The 17,777-nt window shown below is 41.4% G+C and overlaps 1 protein-coding gene across 8 annotated transcripts in view; it reads right to left on the bottom strand.

The window, feature by feature from the left end:
• Positions 1 to 14,607, bottom strand: part of ATXN3 (ataxin 3) — a 37,651-nt gene extending 23,044 nt beyond the window's left edge. For 3 of the 8 annotated variants that reach the window (XM_061395127.1, XM_061395133.1, XM_061395134.1), the window contains exons 1-6: positions 14,274 to 14,381; positions 9,426 to 9,590; positions 9,153 to 9,197; positions 7,563 to 7,648; positions 7,075 to 7,141; positions 4,330 to 4,417 (exon numbers count right to left, since the gene is read on the bottom strand). In XM_061395127.1, the coding sequence (XP_061251111.1) occupies positions 4,330 to 4,417; positions 7,075 to 7,141; positions 7,563 to 7,648; positions 9,153 to 9,197; positions 9,426 to 9,590; positions 14,274 to 14,297 (475 nt within the window). In that variant the 5' untranslated portion in view covers positions 14,298 to 14,381. Of the gene's footprint in view, positions 1 to 4,329; positions 4,418 to 7,074; positions 7,142 to 7,562; positions 7,649 to 9,152; positions 9,198 to 9,425; positions 9,591 to 11,551; positions 11,830 to 13,413; positions 13,630 to 14,273; positions 14,382 to 14,449 lie in introns of those variants that run through there. The other 5 variants (XM_061395126.1, XM_061395129.1, XM_061395132.1 and 2 more) reach the window with 4 other exon arrangements.
• Positions 14,608 to 17,777: the final 3,170 nt, after the last annotated feature.

Raw genomic sequence — 17,777 nt, forward strand, 5'->3', positions numbered from 1 at the left:
CAGTCTATTGCTCATCAAGGGCTCAGAGGAAAAAAAAAGGATGCAACAAGCAAAATCCAGAATGTGAGAAACAGAACAAATGACCCATTTTCTTCAAAAGAATAAGGAAAAAAATAAAGAGAAGAAACCAATAGATAGGTTTTAGAGACATAGCAATCCAATGCAATCAAAGACCCTTATTTCAACCTGGTTTAACTATATTAAAAAAAAGAAGAAGAATCAAAAAGGAGATTAGAGGACTTCCCTGGTAGCCCAGGGCTAAAGAATTCACCTGCCAATGCAGGGGACATAGGTTCACTCTCTGGTCCAGGAAGATTCCACATGCCATGGGGCAACTGAGCCCATGTGCCACAACGCCTGTGCCCACATGCCCTAGGGCCTGTGCTCTGCAACAAGGGAAGCCACTGCAGTGAGAACGGGCCGCAATGTAACTAGAGAGCAGCACCCGCTCACCACAAAGCGAAAGCCTGTAAGTAGCAGTGAGCCCAGCACATCCAAAAGCAAATGAATGAATACATTTTAAAAGACTACTGAGAAATTTAATTCTTAGGTAGGATGACAAGGAGTCTCCTCCCCAGGAGGAGAAAGGGGTCCGGGGTGCTTGAGGAGGTGAAAGGGACAAACATTTTTTCCTATATTCCTTTGTCTTAGTCACATAAGACTTATTTTTCCCCCTTAAACTCTGAGTTGTTATGACAACAATCTATTTTGCCTAAGACTAACTTTCTTTAGTCTCATTTGCACTCATCTCACACGCTAGCAAAGTAATGTTCAAAATTCTCCAAGCCAGGTTTCAATAGTATGTGAACTGTGAACTTCCAGATGCTCAAGCTGGATTTAGAAAAGGCAGAGGAACCAGAGATCAAATTGCCAACATCCATTGGATCATCGAAAAAGCAAAAGAGCTCCAGAAAAACATCTATTTCTGCTTTATTGACTATGCCAAAGCCTTTGACTGTGTGGATCACAACAAACTGTGGAACATTCTTAAAGAGATGGGAATACCAGACCACCTGACCTGTATGCAAAGTTTCTCAGATTCCTGAGAAATATGTATGCAAGTAAGAAGCAAAGGTTAGAACTGGACATGGAACAACAGACTGGTTCCAAATTGGGAAAGGAGTACATCAAGACTGTATATTGTCACCCTGCTTATTTAACTTATATGCAGAGTACATCATGTGAAAAGCCGGGCTGGATGAAGCACAAGCTGGAATCAAGATTCCTGGGAGAAATATCAATAACCTCAGATATGCAGATGACACCACTCTTATGGCAGAAAGTGAAGAGGAACTACAGAGCCTCTTGATGAAAGTGAAAGAGAAGAATGAAAAAGCTGACTTAAAACAGCATCCAAAAAACCAAGATCATGGCATCCAGTCCCATTACTTCATGGCAATTGGAGAAATAGTGGAAACAGTGACGGTCTTTATTTTTTTTTGGCTCCAAAATCACTGCAGATGGTGACTGTAGCCACGAAATTAAAAGATGCTTGCTCCTTAGAAGAAAAGCTATGACCAACCTAGATAGCATATTTAAAGGCAGAGACATTGCTTTGCCAACAAAGGTCCATCTAGTCAAAGCTATGGTGTTTCCAGTAGTCATGAATGGATGTGAGAGTTGGACTATAAAGAAAGCTGAGTGCCAAAGAATTGATGCTTTTGAACTGTGGTAGTGCTGGAAAAGACTCTTGCGAGTCCCTTGGACTGCAAAGAGATCCAACCAGTCAGTCCTAAAGGAAATCAGTCCTGAATATTCACTGAAAGGACTGATGCTGAAGCTGAAACTCCAATACTTTGGCCACCTGATGTGAATAACTGACTCACTGGAAAAGACCCTTGATGCTGGGAAAGATTGAAGGCAGGAGGAGAAAGGGACAACAGAGTATGAGATGGTTGGATGGCATCACTGACTCGATGGACATGAGTTTGAGCAAACTCCGACAGGGAAGCCTGGTGTGCCGCAGGCCATGGGGTCGCAAAGAGTCAGACACCACTGAGCAACTGAACTGACTAAAGACTAACGATGGGGCACTCTCTGCCCTCTTCTGCTGTCTGTGTCAGAAGCTTTCCCTATCCCTTTTCCACGGTCATAAAACTTTTACCACAGGAAGTTCTGAGTGCCTAAAGCCTCATCTGTGGTCCTGATGCTAAATTATCTTCTTTGGAGATAACGAACAGGAAATACTGTTCACCTAAGCGATCACTGCTCTTAAAAAAAAAAAAAAAACAACAGGCAATGAGAGATTTGAGTTGGCTAGTTGGTGCTATTAAAGAATTGTAATTAAATGTTTATATGTCATTAGGGTATTGTGGTTATATGTATATTTTTAAAGAGTCTTTGCTTTTAAAGATTTTAATTTAAAAAATCTACAAAGATGATGATAAGATGATGAGTATTTTCTTAGAATAAACTGGAAAGAGAAGTGGGTAGGGTATAGGTAAAACAAGACTGGCCATGAGATATTTGTTGAGGTTGGGCGAAGGGTACATGTGGGTCCATCACATTTGTTTTCTATACTTTTATACCTGTTTGAAACTTTTGATAAGAAAATTTTGTTTCATTCTCTTTAAAGGAGGGTATATAAACTATACTCTCAAAAAAGATGATGTCAAGGAAGACTGAGAACTGAATACTGGCATTGGCAAAGTGGAGGTCACCGGAGACACTGAGAAGAGGCTTTTCAGTGACATGTTGGTTATCACAGTGTTGCTGCAACGAGTTCATGCACAGGAGACAATACACTAGAGATGACTCTAAGGAGAAAGTAAAAATGGGAGACGGCTGGAGTTTCCTGGCATTAAAAGAAGTTTTTTCTTTTTAATCAATGGAGAGAAAGAGCTTATTTCTCTACAGTAGGAATAATAAAAGAGGGAACCCACATAGGAGAGTAGAGCAACAAAAGCAGAAGCAGATCCTGAGTACGTGGGCGGAGCTGAGATCTAGCCCCAGAGTGGAGACACTGGACTTGGTTAAGAGCAGGAAACAGCTCATCTACTCTCATAGGCTGAAAGCACAGGAAGAGAGCATCAGGGTGATGATCTGCTGATAGAAGAACAAGGAGGTTCTCTTTTAATTGCTCCTGTTTTCATAGTAGAATATAAAGGACAGCCATAAGCTAGAAGTCAGGAAAGAGGAGGGGATGGTGAGAGGTCTGAAGGGAGAAGCTGTGCAATCATCATCCTGGAAGTGGTAGGTGAGCTTACTGCAAGAATATGGTAGGGATATCAACTATCACTGAAGGCTCATTTGAAATTCATGATCCTAAATTTAAAGCAAAATTGATCATATTTTATACTGCATCTTTAACCATGCTCAACTGCTCTGATGGAGGAGGACTGGACAAGTCCAAGATTGGATTTTAACCAGGGTTTGGATTTTTGTCATAAAAGTATGATGGAGGGAGAAAGAGAAAGGAGCTGAGAAGCACAACACTGTGTTATAATGATAATCACTGAATGATAATGAATTATAATGATGATTATAGAAAACAGGTGTAAGGAAATAAGGACCTAAGGGGAATGTTTAGGCTTGTGATAGGGTTTAAAGAATTGTTACAAAGGAAAAAAACAGAGAATACGGTATAAAGACAGGAGACAAAAGTCTAAGAATAGGACACTTATAATTAGAATTTGAAGGTACAGTTATTAGTAATGGCAAGCAAGAGTGAAAAAAAAAGATCTTTGAAAGTAAGAAGCAAGAGATTGGATTGGACTGATTTTTTACGTAGAAATTACCAAGAATGATGAAAAGAGTTGAAGCAGAGCCATGATCCTAAAGCAGAGTCAGATCCTAAATCTTCAATGGAAAAGGAGGAAGATCAGACTTCAAAAGACTGCAAAAGAGTGAGAGGTAGACTCTAGTGATATATATTTCAAAGGAGCTGCAGTTTTTAGGAAAGAAGAGTGACCTAGAAGGGGTAAGGATGAACAAGAAGAATACCTAAGCCTCCCCTTGGCTCTATGGTATGTGGCGTCTGGAAGACAAAAAAGCTAGAACATAGAAGGTCTGCAAAGGGATCAGCCTCATTAGGGGAGGGCCAGGTGTCAGCAAGAATGCCAAAAGAGCAGGATGATTCAAATCACAGCCTAAAGCTCACCATGTAAAACAAAGATTATTTCCCTGCCTCTGCCACAAAAGCATTATTGTTACACTTACTTCTACAAAGATGGTTTTATTTAGCTACACTTACTTCTAAAGAGAAGGTTTTATTTAGCCACACTCACTTCTATTGAGACAGTTGCTACACATTTGCTATACTCACTTCTAGTGAGACAGTGTCATTTAGCTACTTCAAAAGATAACATAAAATGTTCAGTCTTTACTTACCTTCCTGTTGTAACTGAGCCAAGAAAAGTGCAAGGTATGTGTCTGATATTAATTCTGGACCCGTCAAAAGAGAATTCAAGTTGAACCACTGGAAAACAAATTGTCAATATTTAAGTTAGTGCACATTGTAAGTAATAAGTTTAGCATGCTATGAATTGATATACCCCATCTAAACTTAGTAAGAGTGTTTAAACACTGAAAACATGTCAAATTAAGATTTTTAAAAAGTAATTAAATCATACAATTTTTAAAAACTGAAATAAAATGTTGCAATTTTATCACTATTAAATGTTTTAAAAGTTTGCTTTAAGCCATAAACTTTAAATCCCCCCTTCAAAAAAGAAAAGAAATTGATAGTATTTTGAAGTATCCTTATTGTAGCCATAATTAAATCTTTTCCAAAGGAACAGTCCAACAAAACCCTGTACAAAACCCTATACAAAAAACAATGTAATGTGATTACATTATATTGATGTGGAAGAAAAATGACAACTACCAAGTATTCCCACTGCCGCTAATTTTGGTCAAAATATTTTAATTGTGAGAAAGCTAGACATTCCAGGATGGAGAAGGCATTGGAGAAGGAAATGGCAACCCACTCCAGTGTTCTTGCCTGGAGAATCCCAGGGATGGGGGAGCCTGGTGGGCTGCCATCTATGGGGTCGCACAGAGTCCCGGACACGACTGCGGCGACTTAGCAGCAGTTCCACTACTTCGTGGAACTGACATTGTTTATTCACTGTTTCGCGCGGATCCTAATTTAACCCACAAGACACAGCAGTTTCAGAAGTTACTGTCAGCATCATCACCAGATGCTTTTTGTGAATTTTACCAGAGATGATAATATTTTTCTCATTTTTTTCTTTATACAGGGGCCTCAAGACAAGAGTCTATAGTGAAAAATACAATTTTAATCAAAAATATAAATTAGAACCAAAGATGATAAGCCGTAATTTGACATTTCCAGCACACCATTCCCTTCTCCAGGGGATCTTCCCAACCCAGGGATCGAACCCAGGTCTCCTGTACGGCAGGTAGATTCTTTACCATCTGAGTTACCAGGGAAGCTGAGTTTGTCTAAGATAATGTGAAATGCATAAGTTCAATTCTGAAGAAATAAAATTTACAAAATTTCTCAAAATAATAATGTAAGTTTACATGCAAATTAATACAAAGGAATTCCAGAGTTTAAGACTTTAGATCTTGAAAGTGAAGAAGAGCTGATCACATTTTTTAATATTTAAATAAAACCCCTAGGTTAAACACACTTGGGAGAGTCCTGCCTTGGTTTTTCCCAGAGTTGATTCCTACCTGGGTGGGTCTCTCCTGCACCAAACCACACTTACTTACTAGCCCTTTGCCACCCAGGAAGGACCATTTAAGGTGAAGCTGCTTCTAAGCAGCAAACTTAAAATAGTAGGGCTTTCGTTTTAGAATTATCTTGTATTGATTTAACTCAATGTACTCTTTCCTGATTTCCTTTTCTGTTTCATATTAGCTTGTTTAAAAAAAAAAAAGCTGTATTTAAGTGTACTTGAAATGTAGTAAACTGCACATATATTAAACGTACAATTTGAAGTTTTAACGTATGTACATACCCATGAAACCATCACCACCACCAAGAGAGTGAACATTTTTGTCACTGCCAAGTCTCCTGTGCCCCTTGTAATCCTCATCCATTGCTCCTTGCCTCCCTCATCCAGGCAACCACTGTCATTATAGATTAGTTTACATTTTCTATGCTTTTATATAAATGGAACACTATAGTGAGCCCCTGGTGGCTCAGACATTAAAGAGTCTGCCTGCAGTATGGGAGACTCGGGTTCGATCCCTGTGTTGGGAGATCCCCTGGAGAACGAAATGGCAACCCACTCCAGTATTCTTGCCTGGAGAATCTCATAGACGGAGGAGCCTGGCAGGCCACACAGCCCATGAGGTTGCAAAGAGTCAGATACAACTGAGCAACTTCACTTTCTTCTTTTCTTTTCTATGGAATATAGTATTTTGTGTCTAGTTTCTTTGACTCAGCATAATTAATTTGAGATTCATCCACATTGTTGCATGTATCAATAATTCATTCTTTTTCATTAATCTGTTTTCAGTACCCTCTTTCAAAGAATCAAAATTCTGAGAAAAAGGACATTAAAAGTTGTCTCAAAAATGGTACTGGGTGATGGACAAGGAGGCCTGGTGTGCTGCGATTCATGGGGTCGCAAAGAGTCAGACACGACTGAGCGACTGATCTGATCTGATACCAAGATCACCGGTAATTATTTTTAAAAATAACACTTTTGGTACTTTTCTTGATCTTATAAAAGCCTTGCTCAATGCTCAAGACACATTCCATTTTTTTTTAATAGAAATGATTTATGTAGACACATGTATTACATGGCATTTGGAATGTGAATAACCTTGTTAAGCTAAAGCAAACATGGCTGAAAATTTTTATTCATACCGGACACTATTTCAGGCTTTGTGACACTGCTATGCTTAATGCAAACCTATGAAAAATAGAATTTAGCTGACAGAACATCTTTCTCACATAAAAACTTACTTATGTCTAAATATGGCTGTCTTGTCTTAAATAGAGAATTTTACTTATGTCCTATCTATCTAGATTGTAACCAGGCCACAAGTACACATTACTGGTGTGTTTCTTCATCTTTAAGGCACCAATCCCTTACACTTTAGTTGCAAATGAGGTACAGAATGAGAAAAAAGACAGATAAGGAGGAGAAGCGTTACCTGTTTTCCTAATTTTCTAACTGTAAACCAGTGTTCTTTATAGTTGCATATAAATGATCTTTCATTTCTAGAAACAGGAAAAAGCACATATGCAATATTAAGTTGAAATATTAGAATCATATTCATTTAGTTTGTCAATTAGAAAATACTATACAAAACCTATGATGACTTAGGATTATATTTACAGTTTTAAGAATCACTGATTTTTAAAAAATTACAAAACAGTATAAATCTCTGTAGAGATCGGTGATGCCATACAAAAACAACAGCACCACACCCCATTCAAGGATCAGCTCTGCACTGCCATACATGGAGGGATCAGGGAGGCTTGGGGGACACATGTTCACAGACAGCCCCAAAAGGCAAACCAGGAAAACCTGAGGGGGTAAAATGGGAAATATCATAACCAAAGCAGGCCAGACTTATTTTTCCCCTTTAAGAAGGTATAAATTTAAAAATCAAATATAGGAAAAGCAAAATAATCTTACATGGGATCAATCCTGAGCCTCTGGTACTCTGGACTGTTAAACAGGATTAGTTCTAAACCCCAAACTTTCAAGGCATTGCTTATAACCTGTTAAAAAAAAAAATTTTTTTTTTAATTCCAAATAAGTAGTGTTAAGCCACGTTAGTTATAGAAACAATTTTAGTTCATAGATAAATTTCCCCGGTAGGCTATGGGTTTTAAAGTGCATGTGCGTGTGTGTATGTGTGTGTGTGCATGTGGGTATATCACTATATGCATCAAATATCCATAAATAACAATACAGACATAACATTTAAAAGAGTACCTTTTACACTAATTTTCTGGAATTGTATGAGAACCATACAATTCCTAGATAGAACTGCCTCCAAAATCTAGATATATATTCTATCCAGTAAGTGCTACTCTTAAAACAAGTCCATTGCATTCATTTGGCTACTATGAGTCCTGCTTTAGAAAACTGACAGTCAACTTACTATACGGAATAATGATAAGTTTACATCTATTAAAATAAGTTATTTCTGAGGATTTAAACTGAAGTTTTCATCAGTTCTAAACTTCTTTTATTGTGGGTTTGTGATTTGTAGGAAACCAAAAGATAAACCTGATTATTTCAAAGTGAGAGAAAAAAAGGAAAAATTTTGAAAATTTACCACCTACCCTCCAAGGTACCCAACAAAGCAGCAAGTGAGCCAGGCATGAGTATAGACAAAAAGTGAACGATCTGTAGTGGGCAAGTGTGGACTGGTGCCCAGAGCAGCAGTGCAGAAACAGGAAATGGCCAGCGCTGAGCCCACTCAGGCCCCTGCTCTGGGCCCGGCAGCAGCTGTTACCTGTAACCACCCACAGTGAAGCCCTGGCTGCAAATGCTGGTGACTGACGAGTCCAGGAGGACTGAACAGGGGAACACATACAGAGATATCTGCAGGTCCCCCAAGAGAGGTTCTAAAGAACTCTGGATCCACCTCACAGGTGTTAGGAATGGAATGAAAGAGCCACAGATGAAAGAATCAATCTCACGAGTGTCATATATATATTCACCCACAGAATTCAAGGGGAGCGATAAGTTCACAAAAAGGGAAAAGACGAAAGCCACAGACCATAATGAAGGAATTCAATCCTGGTAGGCTGATTTAAATGCAAGGTTAACAAAGGGTTCCCCTCTGTCCATGGGATTTCCCAGGAAAGAATACTGGAGTGGGCTGTCATTTCCTTCTCCAGGAGATCTTCCTGACCCAGAGCAAACCTGCATCTCCTTCATTGGCAGGAAGATTCTCTACTACTGATCCATGAGGGAAGCCTTTGAAATACTGTGAATTACTGGAATTACAGTTATTAGCATACAGATTCAAATTAACAACCTCCTTTGAAAAAGGCCTTCTCTAAAATGAAGAATCTACTGTCCTAATTCTCATGTTTATCTATATAGAAAACTAGTATTCTAAAGGATAATCTTATACTCTTATACTCAACCTACTGGAAGAACTTCTGAAGGTCACATCAATACAGTGACTATGAAAGGCTGTGAAAAGCATACGCTGAGTTTAGTGCCTGGGATATAAACAACACTTAGCACATGCTTGTGACTACTTACTTGAATAGAGAAAAAGCCACTGTCATCCATATTTCCAGAAGGCTGCTGTTGAATTTGGAGAGGTGGTTGGGGCGGAGATTGAGGGTGGGGAGAGAAGGGTAAAGTGTCATTAGTGTGTGTATTTAAAATAACATCTTGTGCATTCCCATCTACAAAGCCAAGAGCTGAGTTATAATTAACAAGTCAGATCCCCATTGGAAGAGCAGCTCATCCGTTTCTAAATAGTACCCACATTTTTTGAGAAGCGTGATTTAGTGAGTTTAAAATCGGTACCTGCAAAAATGTGCGATAGTCTTCACTAGTAACTCCTCCTTCTGCCATTCTCATCCTCTCTTCCTCATCTAGCTGATGTGCAATTGAAGATAATTCCACAGGGCTGAAGTATTCTCCTTGCAGTAGGTTATTCAAGCAATGTTGAGCACAAAGTGAGCCTTCTTGCTAATATTTCCAAAAGAAAAAATTCAAATGTGATTTGTAAAACAGATTTGTACAGTATCTTCTCCAAAGAGATATGTAATCATTAACTTCTTAACACAGCCAAACCACAAACATTTTTAGCTTTAGAAAGCATGAATAACCCAGGTATGGGCATTTTCATTTGCTAACATTTATTTCATAATTCTACCACTAATGAAACTATAATTATATGATCAGTTATATGGTCAAAAACTTAATGATTTCTATTAAACAAACATCATCTATATAAAATCTCATATTTTACTAAAAATTACTCTACAATAAACATTTGCTGCTGCTGCTGCTGCTAAGTCACTTCAGTCATGTCCAACTCTGTGCAACCCCATAGATGGCAGCCACCAGGATCCCCTGTCCCTGGGATTCTCCAGGCAAGGACACTGGAGTGGGTTGCCATTTCCTTCTCCAATGCGTGAAAGTGAAGTCGCTCAGTCATGTCCAACTCTTCTCAACCCCATGGACTGCAGCCCACCAGGTTCCTCCATCTATGGGATTTTCCAGGCAAGAGTACTGGAGTAGGGTGCCATCACCTTCTCCTACAATAAACATTTAGCCTCCCTCATTTTCAGTAGCTTAAATAAATTCACTTTTGGAGATTCCATGGTAAATTACTAACTCTGAAAAGAACATTTAATCCCTAGAACATTTGTTCTTTCAACAAGATTTAAATGTTCATTCATGGGATGTTTACGTACTCCATTTAATGAGTACATTTAAAGGTTCGTTCATGGAATTTCAAATCCATCAACAGATGAATCTCAAGAACTGACACAGTAAGACAAATTCTGTTCCATGTTTATGGAGACTTGTAGCTACAAAAATGAGGTTCTCTTAAAGAAAGATAAGGCACACACTGTGGTGCAATGAGCAAAACTGTCCAGAAAATCATGCTTGGAGCTCACTTCTAGACAAGGCAGCAAGGAGACAGCATCCAAGTTCAAGTCTCCATGGGATCACTGGCTTCCTGTTATGGGGGTGGGAAGAATACAACTTTCTACAAGCCCCAGGGTCTTCGGGCACTGGGCAACTGGCTTTCTCACGCTACTGGCACCCAAACCTAAACCCAGGCTACCTTCAACTAAGTAGCCTGAGTATCATCCTTCTCCCCTCAACAATGCTACTCTCCTGTTTCCCTATAAGAAGGGAGACTCATGGGTGGATGAGGTCCCTCCCTGTGCACCCAGCGCTGGGCTGGACACCAAGGAATGATGACAGTTGGGGGAATACCTTCTCCTGCTAATAACCCTGATGCTCTAAGTTATCCATTTCCCTAGAAAAGTCTATTCTTTAACCCAGCCTGTCTGACATCCTGCAATTTGTTCTGAGCTATGTCATACAACAGATCTGACCCCAAAGACCAACACCATGTAAGACACATCTTTTTCCTGATTTAATTTTCTGGGGACAAAATTCAAGAATGCAGCATTGAGACAGTCTGAGTGTGAGCTAGGGGGCTAAGACAAGTTTATCTTCTTATTTTGGTGCTGAATACAAAGCTTGAACTTAACGAAGGCGCTACCTATCCCTCAAATCATGGCTACGATGGCGAGAGAGGACTTGCCTGCGCCTCTGTTTCCTTCTACTGTATTTCTACTACCAGAAAGCACCTCCCACCAAATAATACGTAAGTTGGAAGGAAAGACCCTGATGCTGGGGAAAACTGAAGGTGGGAGAAGGGATGACAGAGGATGAGATGGCTGGATGGCATCACCGACTCATGGACATGAGTATGACTAAACTCCAGGAGTTGGTGATGGACAGGGAGGCCTGGCGCGCTGCAGTCCATGGGGTCGCAAAGAGTTGGACACGACCAAGCGACTGAACTGAACAGATGTCCTACTTATACTCTATTGAAAAATGGGCAAGACAAGCAAGTACTCAAAAGAGGATAGCCAACGGATTAAAAAACACAAAAGGGGGCTCACCTTCATTTAACTATGAGAGGAATGCATATTAGCATTAACAGTATGTTATTACTACACACTCCAGAATGACTAAAATGTTGGAGAGGATTAGAGACATCAAAACTGTTCCATATTACTGACGAAAGTGTAACTTAGTATAACCACTTTGGAAAGCTATCTGGAGTATCTACTACAGCTTAACATATACCAACCCTATAATCTAGTAATTCCACCACTAGGTACATAGCATAAGCAACAGAAATGCATACAGATGTACATCAAAAGATATGTATAACAATGTTCATAGATGCATTATTTGTACTGGCCCCCAAACTGGAAACTAGCCAAATGCTCCTCACAGTCCAATGGCTAAAATGTGTGATATTCACAAAGAAATACTATATAACATACTACGTAACAATGAGTTGCTCAGTTGCCACCAGATTCTTTGTAACCCCATGGGTTATAGCCTCCCAGGCTCCTCAGTCTGTGGAATTCTCCAGGCAAGAATACTGGAGTGGGTTGCCATTTCCTTCTCCAGGGGATCTTCCTGACCCACCGATTGAACCTGGGTCTACCTGCATTGCAGACAGATTCTTTACCATCTGAGCCATCAAGGAAGCCCTATTATATTGGCCACCAAACTGGAAACTACTCAAAGGCTCCTCCAAGGAGTATGGCTAAATTGTGTTACAGTCACAAAGAAATACCATATAACAACATACTATGTAACAGAAAATGAACTATATAACATAACAATACCAATTAATTAACTACAACTACCTGCAACAAAATGGGTAACTCAATCAGTGTTAAACACAGTTCAGTTCAGTCGCTCAGTCCTGCCTGACTCTTTGCGACCCCATGAATCGCAGCACACACAAGACAGACTCAAAAGAGTATACTCTATATGATTCCATTTACAAAATCTCAAAACAGACAAAACTGATTAATCGATGATGTTAGAAATCAGGATAGAGGTTACCCTTGCAGGGGTGGAGGGAGACTTGGTATCCTGGAAGAGGATAGAGGGGGCTTACAGGATGCAGGTAAATGTTCTATTACTTGAGGTAAGTATTATTTACACACGTGTTCATTTCATGAGAATTCACTGAGCTGTACTCTTATGATCTGGGTGCCCCTACACGTGTTATCCTTAATAAAAAATTCAAATAACAACAAAAAAGTCTCTATTAAGATAGGCCATTTCACTTCAAGAGCTACCTAATACAGTGACCAGATACCGCAAACAGCAGAAGTGGTATTCAAACTCAGGCAGAGTTTGTACTAAGTTAAGTGAATTTTCATTAGGCTAGTGTCCAACTTCTTCTGATCCCATGATTAAGCGGTTACCTCCACTGCAATCTATCTAAACTAGGTACCAATGAATATTGTTTTTTAAAAAAAATACATTGCATGGTCCTCAAAAAGTGATGTGGAAAAATTTAAAGTTTTCAATGTGAAACATCTGGTCCTACACCAAAGCTTCTGAAATTAGTCATAAAAATATGTCCACTCAACGTTCTTTTCATCCAATCTCCTTAGCCAAGCAACTAAATTTCTCTTGTCCAGGATTCATATATGTCAGCCAACTGAAAAGATTAGTGATAACCAAACACTGAGTCCTTCCTCATCCACCAAAAAAAAAAAAAAACTTTCTGAAATGTTTTCTATAGAGAAAAGCATTCCATAACAATTTGTTTGAATTTATACTGCACTTCCTTTGTCTCTGATTGCTTTGATTGCTGTGTGTGTGCATTTTAAAATGGATATATAAGTATTTAACAGAACAAAACCCCTTTGCTCCTACTAAATAACAGCCTCAGCAGCAACTCATTCCAAACATGAAACTATTATGAAATAAGATATGTGTTTATGCCGACCTGAGGAAGGTTTCATTCACACTCAAATGAAATGGTAATTGTATGCGAAAAAAGACGAGTTTATCCACATGCCACAAACATTAATCGTCAAGTGCATAGTCATGGAAGAATCAAAGCACAATGGGCTAGGCAGACAACAACATTATTCCTGCCCATCCTTAATACCTAACAAGAAAGCTGGCCTCCTGATCCGGCAAGATGCCACTACCGAAAGAAACGAAAGCCAAACACCTCGTAACAGAAACTCTTGTGACGACTTCCCAGTGCAGAGGCGCACCGGGTTCCCTACTTCACTTCGCTGAAGTGTCACGCCCTCCATGGGACGAGCCAAGGTCCCTGCCTCAAGAGGCTTACGGACCCAGTGCAGGACAAGGATCTAAGGGTATGGGAGATTCCAATATAGAACTGAGAAGCCCAGAGAAGGCAAAGTTAATTCTTCCAAGGACTAGGACTGGCAGACTGGGGTGGAGTTGGGAAGGATAGAGGGACATGTCCAAGAGGTGACTAGCTAGGATGTGGGGAAACGGAGAGAGGGGGGACAGAAGAAATTTCACGCAAAGTGGAGGGGAGGCGCAGAAGCCATACTCTCTCTCGTGCCCGGAGGCGCCCCCGGCCCGGCCCTTATCCCCTCCCGGCTTCCTGAACATCCCCGGACCGGGTCTCCTCCGGATCCTCGGGCACGGGCCTTGGGGTGCAATGGGGACAGCGGTGAAGCTCCCCTCGCGGGGAAGCTCCTCCCGCCCGGCGAGATCTGGATGGGGGCCTTTCGGGCCCCACCCAGCTCCCCGGGAGGCGGCGTTTCCGCGCCCCACGCCCGCCACCGCGCCGTGGACAGCTCCCCACCGAACGTGGACACTCACTTTTTCGTGGAAGATGGACTCCATGTTTATTTGTCTGGAGCCAACGGCCCCCGCGCTGAACCACCCCCCTCCAGCTCCGCCCCCGGCCCCACCCCTCCGCCCCCGCCCCGCCCCACCACGGTCTGCCCTGCCCACGTGCCTCACCTAGACCAATAATCTCCGAGAATGCGACTCACGTGGAGCGACCAGGCGTGAACACTGGGGCGGTAGATGAGGGGCACGTGACCTTCGTAGCGCATCCTCGCATCCCTGGGTTAGCCCCTCAAGCTGGGGAGTGCTGCAGCGCCTCCTGCCGTATGGAGGATCATCTCCCCTTCCCACTCATTGTGATGGATTCTTAAGCTTCTAGGGATTTGTTTTGAATAAGGATCACTGAGGTTCTATGTTCTTTTTGTTTTCTACTTTTACTTTGTATTCTCTTTTTATCATATTTGCTTACGGTAATTTAGTATCTTTCTCCTCCCCCACAGAAATTTTCATTGCATCTCTCAACACTGACCACGTGTGTGAAAATGAGAGTTATTATTTACACAGGACTTACTGGCAGGTGGGCACTCTTGGAAGTGCTTTGCATATGTTAAGAAATTTAATACAGCAAACTTTGATGTGGGCATTATTATCCCTATTTTACACACGGGGAAAGTGAGTCATGAAGATAGTACAGCACAACTACAAAGTCCAGACACCTTGTTACTAGTTGTTAGTGTTCTGGCCCTGAAGTGGAAGCATAAATTGAGGGAGGTGAAAAGCCTAGGATAGTGGTGGAGGAAGCTAAAGGAGCAGGATAAGCGCAGGTCTTGTATCCTGAAACCAGGTTAAGGAAGGTGTGCTTTTTTTTTTTTTTTAATCTTCTCCTTGGCACCACAGGCATGTAGGACCTCAGTTCCCAGGCGAGGGATTGAACCCAAGTCCCTTACATTGGAAGCATGGAGTCTTAACCAATAGACCACCAAGGAAACCCTAGGAAGGTGTGCTTTTTACAGGCAATGGGGAGCTATAAAAAGATTTTACAAGGAGGTGAGACAGACTCAGGTTTGTGTTTTAGAGTGATCAGTTTGGTGGAAGCAGAGACCCATTACTGTCAGAGGAATCCTGGGAGAGATGACAGTGTTTGGACTAGCTTCATAACTTAGTGATGGAGAGAGACCATTTTGAGAGATAATTAGCAAGTGAGACTGAAAATATGAAAATGTCCCACTCTTTGTGACCCAAAAACTATAGCCTGTCGGGCTCCTCTGTCCATGGAATCCTCCAGGCAAGAATATTGGCATGGGTAGCCATTCCCTTCTCCAGGAGATCTTCTAGACCCAGGACTTGAACCCCATGTCTCCAGTATTGTAGGCAAATTCTTTACCATCTAAGCCACCAAGTAGGGAGACTCAACAAAACTTGGTGAGAGAGTGGGGAATGAGAGGGAGAGAAGTGTTAGGGTCAGACTTCTGGGTTTCTGCCCTAGGTAGCCACTGTAGCAGGAAGGATATTCACTGAGGTGGGGAGTAATTGGGAGGAGAAGCTTTGGAGAGGAGAAAAAGACAAAGAATTTATGCTTTGTAGATATTGGCTGAATGTGAAATATCTATGAGATATTCAATGTTGAGGTGGATGGGTGGATAGATAGATATGTTGTTTGGCTGTGGAATGGGGAGTTGTCGGCAAAAAAAAAAGGGAACTGAAACCACAGAAGTGAATATAATCATCTTGGGGAAAGGAAGAAACTGGGAAGAGGATCTAGCAGAGGCCTGAGGGTAGAGAAGGAATAGCTAAGGAGGGAGGAGAGCAGGAGGGTGTAATGTTATGGAGGACCTGCAAAGGAAATGTTTGAAAGAGCAGTTAGTGTTAGCCGTCCAGAAGTCCAGCAGCATAGGGACTTACAAGAGCCCACTAAATTGTGTTGTTACAGAGACCATTGGTGACCTTGGTGAGTCCATGTCCAAGGGGCAGTGGGAGGGAAGGAAATGAAACTGCCTGTGAGGACCAGGTGCTCAAGTAAAGAATTTGGTTATCGTTTGTCAAGTGTCTCTGCATGTACAGTCCACAGTCTTGTATTGGAAATAGTGTTCTTTGTAGCCTAACTGGGGAAACAAATCATGGTCTCAGGAAGTGAAGAATAGACAAACCAGTTTTTCTGTTTTTTTTTTTTTTTTAAGAAACTATGCGTCTGTGTAGAGAAACATCTTTTGTTTTTATTTTTTCATGTACATGCATTACAGAACTCTGGAAGAATATACAGAAAACTCAGAGGTTACATGTTTGAGTGGGAAGGGGTCTAGGCAAATGGTGGTAAGAGTGGGATGGAGACTTTTTACTGTACACAATCTGGGTCTTGATTTTTTAAAATATTTGTTTACTTGACTGTACCTGGTCTTGGTTGTGGCCTGTGGGATCTAATTCCCGCACGAGGGATCAAACCTGGGCCCCCTGCATTAGGAGCACAGAGTCTTACCCAATGGACCACTAGTGAAGTTTCTAGTCTTGATTTTTGAGTTAGTTAATGCATTACTAATTCAGAAAAATATGTGGTTGTGTTCATTTCCTATTTTGTAGCAAATTACCACAAACTTGGTGACTTAAAACAAAAATTTATTCTCATTGTCCTTGTGGCCAGAAATCTGAACCCAAGGTATCAGCAGGGCCCTGCTCTTTCTGAAGCCTCTAGTGGCAAGTTCTTTCTTGCTTCCTTCAGCGTCTGGTAGCTCCTGGTGTTCCTTAGCTTGTGGCAACCTAACTCCAATTTCTGCGTCTGTCTTTACATGGCCTTCTTCTTTCTGTGTCTCTCTGTGACCTCTCCTCTTATAAAACACCAATCATTGAATTTAGGTTCCACTCTAATCCAAGGTAATTTCGAGTTGATATCCTTAACTAAATATATTGGCAAATGCTCTATTTCCAAGTAATGTCTTTGGTTCTGGATGAATTTGAATTTTGGAGGATCATGATTCAACTCTACCGTAATTAATTGCTTGTGTGTGTGCTCAGTCCTTTCAGTCATGTCTGACTCTGCGACCCTATGGACTGTAGCCCGCCAGGCTGCTCTGTCCAAGGAATTCTCCAGGCAAGAATACTGGAGTGGGTTGCCATGCTCTCCTCCAGGGGATCTTCCCAACCCAGGGATCAAACCCACGTCTCTTATGTCTCCTGCATTGGAGGAGGCTTCTTTACCACTAGCACCACCTGGGAAGCCAGATTAATTCCTTACCAGGATGTATTAATAAACTTTCCCAAATGACTGTATGCTGCTGCTGCTGCTGCTGCTAAGTCGCTTCAGTCGTGTCCGACTCTGTGCGACCAGAGATGGCAGCCCACCAGGCTCCCCCGTCCCTGGGATTCTCCAGGCAAGAACACTGGAGTGGGTTGCCATTTCCTTCTCCAATGCGTGAGAGTGAAAAGTGAAAGTGAAGTTGCTCAGTTGTGTCCAACTCTCAGCGACCCCATGGACTGCAGCCTACCAGGCTCCTCTGACCGTGGGATTTTCCAGGCAAGAGTACTGGAGTGGGGTGCCATTGC

The sequence above is a fragment of the Bos javanicus genome, chromosome 21 (assembly GCF_032452875.1).
Source record: "Bos javanicus breed banteng chromosome 21, ARS-OSU_banteng_1.0, whole genome shotgun sequence".
Lineage (NCBI taxonomy): Eukaryota > Metazoa > Chordata > Mammalia > Artiodactyla > Bovidae > Bos > Bos javanicus.